Source organism: Anabrus simplex, chromosome 1 (assembly GCF_040414725.1).
Source record: "Anabrus simplex isolate iqAnaSimp1 chromosome 1, ASM4041472v1, whole genome shotgun sequence".
NCBI classification, from domain to species: Eukaryota; Metazoa; Arthropoda; class Insecta; order Orthoptera; family Tettigoniidae; genus Anabrus; species Anabrus simplex.
This window is the reverse complement of record NC_090265.1, coordinates 94,386,040-94,398,612: the sequence shown is the minus strand read 5'-3', so window position 1 is coordinate 94,398,612 and position 12,573 is coordinate 94,386,040. Positions and strand designations below refer to the sequence as shown.

The 12,573-nt window shown below is 37.7% G+C and overlaps 1 protein-coding gene across 1 annotated transcript in view; it reads right to left on the bottom strand.

Annotated features, from left to right (window-relative positions):
- Window positions 1–12,573, bottom strand: part of SMC3 (structural maintenance of chromosomes 3) — a 311,725-nt gene that overhangs the window by 115,648 nt on the left and 183,504 nt on the right. The window contains exons 14-16 of the mRNA XM_067156456.2: window positions 11,202–11,365; window positions 1,062–1,203; window positions 825–983 (exon numbers count right to left, since the gene is read on the bottom strand). Of these exons, the coding sequence (XP_067012557.2) occupies window positions 825–983; window positions 1,062–1,203; window positions 11,202–11,365 (465 nt within the window). The remainder of the gene's footprint in view (window positions 1–824; window positions 984–1,061; window positions 1,204–11,201; window positions 11,366–12,573) is intronic.

Sequence of the window (12,573 nt, the reverse complement as noted above, 5' to 3'; positions counted from 1 at the left end):
TTATTTCAGACAGGTGCAATTTTACAGTCGGGATACCAATAAACAGTTCCCTTTATCTTCAAGTACAGTGGACCACTGTTTGGCCTTACCACCTTCATCTTTCAATGAAATTTCACCCTGTCAGATGTGGTAGAATGTTTTCTACAGATTGTCTTCATGGCATCCTCCTTTCCACTCACAACGCATATTTTGTTAATAGGCCCATCAATAATTCAACTATGAATGTTAGGCACCACTTGATTGATAACTTTTCTTTACTCGCAGGTGCTATTTCTCAAAATGTACACATACAACAAATGCAATAATTTTAAACAACAGAGGAGAGTGAAAAATAGTTAACATGCATCAAGCAACACACAAAATGAAAGAATATGTCATATAATTTGTTGAGAACACATTTTTGACATACTTTCAGAAGCATGCCTGTCGTTTCACACAATTGTTAACATCATGATCATGGCTACAGGACCTCCAGTTTCACATCGCATCTGAATCACAGGAACGTGACTTCACACTTTTATGCCCCCTGATGAATTTTCAATATTAGGCAAGATATCAAAGCTAAATGCAGGCAGAGCATGTGATACGAGCAGAACACCATTCTGTACAAACAGATGACTGCTCCATGTACGTATCATGCAAGTCACTCGGTGCTTTTGTGTTGTGTGTATTCTGATATTCCTTGTACAGAAATGACAGATAAAAAAGCATCATACGCTTAATAAAATAGCCATACATTGCTTCAACGCTGTGTTACTGAAGGAAAGTCAAGTGAACAATCTGTAAAGAATGCCCCAACAGTAATAATAAAAATTATGATTTACCTGGTCTCCTTCCAGCGTGACACAGTCCAAACCACTTGTTTTGGCCAAATTTGTAGCCACTTCTAGGTTTCTGCAAATAAGAGTTTTGCCAAATATATAGCGTAAAGCTTTGTCATATTTGGGTTCATAATTTAATTTTGTTACCATTGGAATTGCATCCTGAAATGAGAAGAAAATTTTAATAAATTCTGAGTAATTTAAATTCAGACACCTTCAATAATAACGAAAAGTTCTTACTATTGTTTGAGGATATGATTGTTCTTTGACATGTAGCCTATTTAGTGGCATAAAGGTGACTTCTCCTGGAAGCTTTTGTCGATTCATTTCCTTCAGGATTTGAGTTCCAACCTTGTCAGAATCAACTATGTGGTGGAATAACCTAGAATAAAAACAGAAATCTTTAAGGAGATAAATGCATCACAATCACACAATGTTGATCATAATAGACCACTACCAAAGTCTAATGGTTCGAGCATTTCACAACAGTCCACATGGTCTGGGGACTGACTCTTAGTACAGCCTTGGGTTTTTCCTCAGCACAGCCCCAGGCCATCACCACCTACCATGGAACCAGCTTGCTGATAAAATTCAGGCGAGTGCGACGAATTTCTTGGGCGTGACAAAACCAGCAAGAAGTTTTGATGATAGAGAGGTCTCTTGGTGGATAGAGGAAGTTCAGCTTGCAGTAAAGCTCAAGAAGACTGCCTACAAGTATTGGCACAAGTCTGTGACAGACGCTGCCCTAGCCGACTATCGAGAACTCAAATCTTCCACCAAATGGGCCATTGCTGTTGCCAAATCTACATAACTTCATGAGCTTTTTGACAGGCTAGACAGGCCTGACGGATTTAACGATGTGTATAGACTAGTCAGGTCTTATCACTGGGCTTTACAGGACACCATTCATGTAGTACTACACCAACGACGAACATGGAAAGCTCCTGTGGAGACCAGAAGATGTCCTCAAGCGTTGGAGGGATTACTTGATATCATTTGCGGTGAGGAGAGTGCACATCCACTATTTCCCACTGATGACCCAATCCAGGGTACATTGCTCCTGATCACATCTTCTGAGGTTATGGCTGCCATCTGTGCCCTGAAAAATATCAAACTGACTGGTCCTGATGACATTCCAGTTGAAGTATGTAAAAGAATGGGCAATGTGGATCGGAATCCCTAGCAGATGTCTTCAACAAATGCATTGAAAAATTAGATTTCATCTACTTGGCAAACATGCATCACAGTGACCACCTGAAAAGGTAAAGGTGATGTCACCAAATGAGCCACTTAGCACCCTATATGCCTCCTCTGTCATACTCTAAAGATATCCGAGCATGTCATCAATGGATGTGATCCATGCCACCTGGTTGCTGACAGAGAGACACATGGAGGAAAGGAGGACATTAGCCTTCTTTGATATGGAAAAGGTATTTGGTAAGATTCTGCACAAGTTAACTGTATTCCCTTCACTCCCATGATGAATCAGAAGCTTACAATTTGAAGGAGTATTGTGTCCCAATACATCATATCAAAGAGTAAAGAGAACTTATGAAATATTATAAAAATGATCAATACATACAATTTTGGTTGAACTGAATGAGAATACTATATAAATTTAGGATCTTCAAGTTTTTCTTTTTTTCTTCTTCTTTTTGTTCCTTAAATGATTATATGCTAGCCTAAACAGTGGGTTATCTTCTGTACTTTTCTCATTTAAACTTGATTCAGAATTACATTTTTGTGTAAGGTAAATTTCTAAATTTTCCAAAACATTCATCAGTTTTCCCTTTTTGGTCGAATGTAATAATTTCATGTCATTGGAAATGTCTGTAAATTTATGATTCATTTCAACCATATGTTCTCCCATTGCCGAATATCTTGTATGTTTGACCGCATTAACATGTTCTTTGTACCTTATAGCCAAACTTCTTCCGGACTGTCCTATGTATCGTTGTTTACATGTTTGGCATGTTAATTTATAAATTCCTGATTTATTAAATATACATTTATTCTCTATTTTATCTGAATTGAAAATTATCTTATTAGTATTATTATCCGTTTTGTATGTGACATTGATGTTCTTTTTCCTTAAAATTTTAGCCAGTTGATAAGAGTGCTTATTTCGAAAAGTTAGAACTACGAATTTCTTTTTCTCTTTTCGCTCTTTAATTAAAGTTGTTTTAGGTTCATTTTTCACTTCATTTATCATTCTATTAATAAATCTGTTGGAATATCTGTTGCTACAAGCGATTTGATGGATTATATTTATCTCTCGATTATGATTCTTCTTAGACATAGGTATGTTCATAGCTCTATTAATTCAGATAAAATAGAGAAAAAATGTATACTTAATAAATCAGGAATTTACAAATTAACATGCCAAACATGTAAACAACGATATATAGGACAGTCCAGAAGAAGTTTGGCTATAAGGTACAAAGAACACGTTAATGCGGTCAAACATAAAAGATATTCGGCAATGGGAGAACATATGGTTGAAATGAATCATAAATTTACAGACATTTCCAATGACATGAAATTATTACATTCGACCAAAAAGGGAAAACTGATGAATGTTTTGGAAAATTTAGAAATTTACCTTACACAAAAATATAATTCTGAATCAAGTTTAAATGAGAAAAGTACAGAAGATAACCCACTGTTTAGGCTAGCATATAATCATTTAAGGAACAAAAAGAAGAAGAAAAACTTGAAGATCCTAAATTTATATAGTATTCTCATTCAGTTCAACCAAAATTGTATGTATTGATCATTTTTATAATATTTCATAAGTTCTCTTTACACTTTGATATGATGTATTGGGACACAATACTCCTTCAAATTGTAAAACAAAAGATTGTGTCATATTGTGTTATTCTTTGATCTAACCACTGATGAAGGGAATGGTTGAGATTTCCCGAAACATGTATGGTTTAATAAATATTGTTTCTTTCATTTAATGAGTGTATTGGTCAAGGCGGATTTAAATAAACTATTATAAATAGTTATATTATACATTCAGACCAGTCAATACGGACCAAACACAATATTAACCTATCATGGTTAAGTTTATTAACAGATAGGTATTGTGGCGACGATGGGATAGGAAAGACCTAGGAACGGGAAGGAAGTGGCCGTGGCCTTAATTAAGGTACAGCCCCAGCATTTGCCTGGCGTGAAAATCGGAAACTACGGAAAACAATCTTCAGAGCTGCCGACAGTGGGGTTCGAACCTACTATCTCCCGGATGCGAGCTCAGAGCTGCGCGCCCCTAACCGCACGGCCAACTTGCCCAGTTGCCTGCTGCGCTGCTGGCATCACTGAGCCATTCAATATCCGAATTAGTGTCTATCAAGGTTATGCCCTGCACCCACTGCTTTTCAAATTGTGCACATAGTGTCGGCATACCTGAAAGCATCTCATTCATGGACTTTCCTCTATGCTGATGTCGTACTGGTTAGAAACACCCGATACAGGTTTGAGAGACTGGTCCATCAATGGAAAACATGACACTGTGACTTCAGACTACCACTCAACCAGTCCAAGATGGAATACTTGAAGTGTGGTGTACAAGCAAATGTTTTACCTCGGCTCCCACATAACATCTGATGGTGATACTCCTCTTGATGCTTGGGCTCAATGACACTTGGATGAAGTAGTGCAATATCACAGGCGTGGTCTGTGACTGGAAGATCCCCTTGTGCCTCAAGTCAAGGATCTATCACAAACGATAATCTGTCTACTGGCGTTTTAGAGGTTTGAATGCTGGCCAGCAACAAAAGGACATGAAAAGATGCTTCACGCAAATGGAGATGTGTATGTCCATGACTTCACTATATTAGAAATTAAACTGTGCAGAACACCTTCAGAATTGTCTCTATTCCTGACATGTTACAGGAAGTGATGGTTGTGCTGGTATGGTCATACGGTCAGAGCAAACGCTGAAAGCATTTGAAGACAGGCTCTCACACTTGAGTCTAGTTGGACTGAGATATCCAGGTCAGTCGACAAAGAAATGGATGGACTACCTGCAAGAAGGTATGCAAGCAATCAGTGTCTGTTCTGCTGATGCTGTATCAGATTAGGTGGAGAGTGAGAAAGGCGCATCCCACATCTTGACGAGAACAATACCAGGAAGACAACAACATGGAATGATATTACTCAGTCTCATAAGAGCAATCAAAGCACAACTCGATACAAAAGTTGATGATTCCTATTTTAGAAATCATGAAGAGTAACAGAAAGAACGGTTACACTAATAATGTGAAAGCAAGTCCTGCCCCAAATATGGCAGCCATCAGCAGGTAAGGTCAGCAAGGTCCATGAAGGGTTTGAATTTATAACTTATTTATTTTTCTGTTAGCAGTTTAAGGTTAAACTTGGTGTGAATCAGGAAACTATGGGAAACTTTCTTCAGGAATGCCAATAGCAGAGTTCCAAATGACATTCCCCTAAATTTCGAAGAAAAGCAAATGAATTCTATAGGTTTCAGACTGATCAGATTTCACAGCAATGTTTCACAATAGGGGTTTAAATTGGCAGAAGATTTTGAAAACACCATTAACGGAAGTCCCATTAATTCACCCTGGCACAACACTGATGGGCTACTGACAGCTCTCTTTTAAGAAAAACTGGGTGAATTGTAAGTGAAGTGTTTACAGCATCAGAGACTGATAGAACCACAGCCTACACCATGTGGCTACTTGGGATATCTAACAGGTGGTCTTGTTGCTGCTCTTCTTTCCCTTAAAAAATAATAATAAAAAAAATTTAAAAAAACGAAAATCTACTTCACAAGCATTTTCACTTTCCACGAACATTTTTGTTACGGTATGTCAAATACTGAATACTGAAACTAAAAAACAATTACTTGAAACTGAAAATATATGGCAAGCTGTAATATATAGACTATATCCATTAATTACATTTGTTTTAAACTACCGTAATTACTGAGGTGCAGAATTAATATAACATTAATTATTTTTATTAAGCTTCTCCAAACACAACGCCACAAATCCACATAGTGCACTGCTCAAAAGCTCACATATCCACAATATTCAGGCAGAACCTCACATGTTCACATTATAACTACAGTAATAGGAAATAATTATGTATACTACATGCCTTTTAAACTCTATTAAGTTCAGTTACCATCAAAGAGGGATTATTTTCCACCAAGGAAACATCTGAAATATGTTTTTCTTCAATACTGGGAAGTCTAATTATGTGGACCTGGGAGCTTTTGCATGTTACTTCCTAATATGATCCTGTGAACACAACACCTGGGACAAAAATTGTAAACTACATTTAACGACATACTTCTGAATCCCTAAGGTAATATGGTACTTTTCTTTCTTTTTATCTAATTTATGTCACACCAACACAGATAGGACTCATAGCGATGATGGCATAGGAAAGGGCTAGGAGTGGGAAGATAGCGACTGTGGCCTTGATAAAGGTACAGCCCTAACTTTTGCCTGGTGTGAAAATGGGAAACCATGGAAAACCATCATTAGGGCTGCCGTCAGTGGCATTTGAACCCACTATTTCCTGAATGCAAGCTGATAGCTATGTAAAACAATTCACATAGCCACTTGCTTGGTGATCTAACATTTCAACAGTATCAATGATGAAATGATACACTAGATGATCCATAGCAAGAAAGCGAGAGAATATCGAAGAAACCACTACAAGAAGATACTGACAAAGAAATTCCCCCACCCGCCAATCCCAATCGTTGAAGGACCAATTGAACAAATCTATATTTGCTAACAGTGCAAGTTTTCATACAGTACCCCAACTTGAACACTTCCTTTCACAGCAATAACAGTAAAATTATACTGAAGTTGGGTTATTAAAAAATAATTACAAGAGCCTCCCCTGCGAACCATGTGACCTTGCCGTGGTGGGGAGGCTTGCGTGTCCCAATGAAGCAGATAGCCAAGTCGCAGGTGTAACCATATCGAATGGGTATCTGTTGAGAGACCAGACTAACAAATGGTTCATCGAAAGGGGGGTAGCAGCCTTTCGGAAGTTGCAAGGGCGGCAGTCTAGATGATTGACTGATATGGCCTTGTAATAATACTCAACATGGTTTAGCTGTGTTGATACTGCTACACGGATGAAAGCAACGGGAAACTACAGACGTAACTAACTCCCGAGGACACGCAGCTCTCTCTATATGAATGATGTACTGATGATGGCTTCCTCCTGGATAAAATATTCCGAAGGTAGACTAGTCCCCCGTTCAGATCTCTGGGTGGGGACTACACGAGAGGGGGCGATCATCAGAAGAGGGATACTGACATTCTGCGAGTCGGAGCATGGAATGTTAGAAGTTTGAATCGTTGTGGTAGATTAGAGAATCTGGAAAGGGAGATGGATAGACTAAGTTAGATGTAGTTGGTATAAGCGAAGTACATTGGCAGGAAGAACAGGATTTTTGGTCAGGCGACTAACAAATTATCAACACAAAATCAAACAGGGGAAATGCAAGAGTTGGTGTAATAATGAATAAGAAAATAGCGCAGCGGGTAAGCTACTACAACCAGCATAGTGAAAGAATGTCGTCAAGATAGACACCAAACCAATGCCCACCACAATAGTGCAGGTCTATATGCCTACTAGCTCAGCGGATGATGGGGAAATCAAAAGAACACATGAACAGATAGAAGATTTAATACAATATGTTAAAGGTGACGAGAATCTAATTGTGATGGGAGACTGGAATGCAGTGGTAGGCCAAGGAAGAGAAGGTAATACAGTAGGAGAATTCGGATTGGGACAAAGGAACGAAAGATGAAGTCGGCTGGTTGAATTCTGCACCAATCATAATTTAGTCCTTGCCAATACTTGGTTCAAACACCACAAACTCGGCTTTATACTAGGACGAGACCTGGAGACACTGGAAGGTATCAAATAGACTTCATTATGATTAGGCAGAGATTCAGAAACCAGGTGTTGGATTGCAAAATTTTCCCAGGAGCAGACGTGGACTCTGACCACAACTTGTTGGTCGTGAAATACCATCTGAATCTGAAGAAATTGAAGAAAGGAAAGAATGCAAAAAGATGGGATCTAGACAAGTTGAAAGAAGAGTGTGAAGGATTGTTTCAAGGAACATGTTGCAAAAGGACTAAATGAAAAGGCTGAGGAAACACAATAAAGGAAGAGTGGATAGTCATGAAAAATAAAGTCAGCAGGGTTGCTGAAGAAATGTTAGGAAGGAAGAAAAGATCAACTAAGAATCGGTGGATAACTCAGGAGACACTAGACCTGACTGATGAACGACGAAAATACAAGAATGCTAGAAATGAAGAGGGCAGGAAAGAAAACAGACGATTAAAGAATGAAGTGGATAGAAAGTGCAAGGTAGCTAAGGAAGACTGGCTGAAGGAGAAGTTGCAAGGATGTCGAAGGTTGTATGGTCCTAGGAAAGGCAGATGCTGCATACAGGAAAATCAAGGAAACCTTTGGAGAAAGGAAATCTAGGTGTAAGAATATTAAAAGCTCAGATGGAAAGCCACTTCTAGGGAAAGAAGACAAAGCAGAAAGATGGCAGGAACATATCCAACAGTTGTATCAAGGTGACGATGTAGACAATTTGGTTCTGGAACAAGAAGAGGCTGTTGATGCTGATGAAATGGGAGACCCAATTTTGAGGTCAGAGTTTGACAGAGCTGTGAGCGACCCAAATAGGAACAAGGCATCTGGACTTGATGACATTCCCTCTGAATTACTGACTGCCTTAGGAGAAACCAGCATGGCAAGGCTATTCCATTTAGTGTGTAAGATGTATGAGACAGGAGAAGTCCCATCTGATTTTCGGCAGAAGGTTGTTAAACCTATTCCCAAGAAAGCCGGTGCTGACAGTATCTCATGCCTGCAAAATTTTAACACGTAATGTTTACAGAAGAATGGAAAAACAAGTTGAAGCTGAGTTGGGAGAAGATCAATTTGGCTTCAGAAGAAATGTAGGAACACGTGAAGCAATCCTGACTTTACGTCTGATCTTGGAGGATCGAAACAAGAAGGACAAGCCCACGTACATGGCATTCGTAGATCTAGAAAAGGGATTCGATAATGTTGATGGGACCAAGCTATTTAAGATTCTGAAGGTGATTGGGATCAGATACCGAGAACGAAGAATTATCTACAATCTGTATAAAAGTCAGTCTGCAGTGATAAGAATCGAGGGCTTTGAAAAATAAGCACCAATCCAGAAAGGAGTGAGGCAAGGCTACAGTTTGTCCCCCCTCCTTTTCAATGTTTACATAGAACAGGCAGTAAAGGAAATCGAAGAGGAATTTGGAAAGGAATCACAATCAAAGGAGAGGAAATCAAAACCCTGAGATTTGCCGATTATATTGTTATTTTATCTGAGACTGCAGAAGATCTCAAGAAGCTGCTGAATTGTATGGACGAAGTCTTGGGTAAGGAGTACATGATGAAAATAAGTAAGTCCAAAACAAACATAATGGAGTGCAGTCGAACGAAGGCAGGTGATGCAGGAAATATTAATTTAGGAAATGAAGTCTTAAAGCAAGTAGATGAATATTGTTACTTGGGCAACTAACGACGGCAGAAGTAAGGAGGACATAAAATGCAGATTAGCTAGCACAAGCATGGAAGAGCTTTCTTAAGAAAAGAAATTTGCTTACTTCAAACATTGATATAGGAATTAGAAAAATGTTTTTGAAGACTTTAGTGTGGAGCGTGGCATTGTATGGAAGTGAAACATAGACGATAACTAGCACAGAATGAAAGAGAATAGGAGCTTTCGAAATGTGGTGTTACAGAAGAATGCTGAAGGCGAGATGGATAGATCGAATCACAAATGAAGAGATACTGAATCGAATTGGCGAGAGGAGATCGATTTGGCTAAATTTGATGAGAAGAAGAGATAGAATGATAGGACACATCTTAAGACACCCAGGACTTGTTCAGTTGGTTTTTGAAGGAATTGTAGGTGGTAAGAAGGTAGGGGTAGCACAAGGTATGAATATGACAAGCAGATTAGAGCAGATGTAGGATGCAGTAGTTAAGTAGAAATGAAAAGGTTAGCAAGGATAGGGTGGCATGGAGGGCTGCATCAAACCAGTCTATGGACTGATGACTCAAACAACAACAATTACAAGAGGTATACAGTGAAACCTCATCAGTGCGATCCTCATTAACATGTTTTCCCGCATAGCACGTCGTAAACTCAAAGTCCTGATTCTCATAGTATTAAATCTAACTTATATTAATACCTCATTTATCGTGTCACGAATTTTCCCTATTACCGCTTAGTATGAACACATTTTTCCTAGCCCTGAAAATACTATTTGTTATCCCTTGTGAAAGGTACATGATTTCCAACTCAGGTAAGATCCCTTGCTACAGTTGTGTGGTAATGGGAAAAAGCCTTGAATTCCTGAACTTCACAGGATAAGTTGCATCTTCAGGAAGCAAGCCGTTAGCCACAGGAGAGTTCAGTTTTGCTTGCCGGTTACCAGTGAGATTGCTGAATAACACAGTGAGCCAATTTATGCTAGTATTTTCCATTCCATTCTATTCACACCCGGGCGACTGGAGTGGGACATTGATGATGATGATGATGATGATGATGATCCAAAGTTAGAAATGTATTTTGTGCTGAGTGGTACAGTTAAGGGTAGAGAAATATTTGTCGTGTGATAGCCTACAACTGGATTAGGAGCATAATCATGGGAAGTTGACTAGCAAGGCGCATATTTGTCTTGTAATAGTTTAATTATGGATATGGAAAAAGTTGGGGAGTCAAAACTGAAAAGAGATGGCTTCAGTTATTACAAAATATTCTCTCACAGTCGCACACGGATGAATGTAACCTCTAATTTGTTGTCTGAGAGTGCGACCAGAAAATAATGTTTAATAGCCCACTTGTCCAAAATATAAGGCTTCTACTAGCATTCGTTTTAGAAAGAATGTGACCTGTAACAATACGTTGATATTTTAATGGTCCCCCCCCATACAAATGTTTTCATATTTGTTGTTTTCACACCTTTCAATGCGCTGTTGTTATTTTATAAGACACAGCACAAAAGGTTAACATATATGTTCCCTCGTGTTTTCACACCTTTTACTACTCTCCTCTCATCTTCAAAAATGGTAGATATAGTTTTCACTGTACCTGCGGATACAAGACGTAAAATGCCCTCATGTTGGAAACAAATCATATCTAGTGTTTCCATATCGCTGCTGGATAGTTTTATTTGTGTATTCGGTAGTACATTTTCTCACTTAATATGTTCATTTTCCTGGTCCCCTGCAGAAACACCCTAACGAGGTTTTACTGTATTACATTGTCACAACACCTATCAGCATAATCACACAATCACTCAAGAAATTTCATACCTGTTTCCAGCAGTCACCTCTACTGCTGTATATATGCTTTTCTCACAGTCAAAATTTTCGATCACTGGTCCATAATACGAATTAGCAATTTCAGCAGCTGCACCGCCTCGGTCACGGAATGTTTCCAAAACTTTTCTCACACTATCACGACCATTCAAAATTGGCTGAGGAAGAAAACAACATGCATCACACTTATTGCAAATAAAAACTATGTAGGATAAACTTATAAATGAATAAACATTAACAACAAATAGCCTGTTTCTCTTAAGATAAAATCTCTACTAGAGGAAAATATCTTACGGCAGGTAATGATCACTTGGAGAAAGTATTGAAAAGTTCTCAATAACGTCATGAAGTTATTCAAATCTTAATTAGATAATAGTAAACAAATTTCAATGCAGTACAATGTGCTTTGGCTGGAAGATGCATACAAAACAAGCAGATTTTTCAAATCTTAGAAAGGTTGAAAACTAATATTAGCTTGAAAACAAGTTATGGAAATTCTTTCAATTCTGAACCTCAAATTGTCATGCAGAGGAAAATCATAATAAGCTTTACTTAAATTTTACAATTCCTAAATGTTCCAAAAAGGTAAAAGAGAACCAGTTTATCATGATGTAAACAAAAGATGAAAATTCATACATTATAACAAGTGTCATTCAGAGTACCATATGAAATCAAAATTGCTAGAGAAATACAACAAAAAATTCAGCTAAGTTATTAGTTTAATGTTCTAGTAAACTAGAATGGAAATAAATAATAAGTAACATAAGAAATATGAATAAAGAATATTCATAATATACATAAAACTGTCCCAATACCTCAAGATACATCCATGAAAATAATTTCAACCAAGAAAGAAAGTACTGTACTTTCTTTAAAAGATCATCATCCACCTTTATCACCAAAAATTTAGCACATGAGACTCTACTTATTATTGCATAACTACTTCTTACAAAAATGAATTTTAAAACGTAACCTCATTCACTTAATTATGTTAGCAAGGCTCTGTTTTTAACCCCATATGGTAATCCAAAAGACATATGATTGAATTTAATTCCTCATCAGCTTCCAAAACTTCAAGTAATATATTACAGCATCAAGATTATATTAATTATTTCACAAAATTAACAAAGTAAGTATTACGATGGCTCTGAAATAAGCCCATATAGGAACTCATATACGAACATATTATCATATGCAAATCCATCCAAATCAAGGGTTTATAATGAATAAGAAATTCTAATAAAAATAAAAAAAGTCAAACTCCAATACTGGAATGATTTGTTATTATCCACACAATGGAGTGAAGAGCTAAGAATAAATAAACTTAACATTACTGGAACATAAATACACAAGTTCATACTCTCAG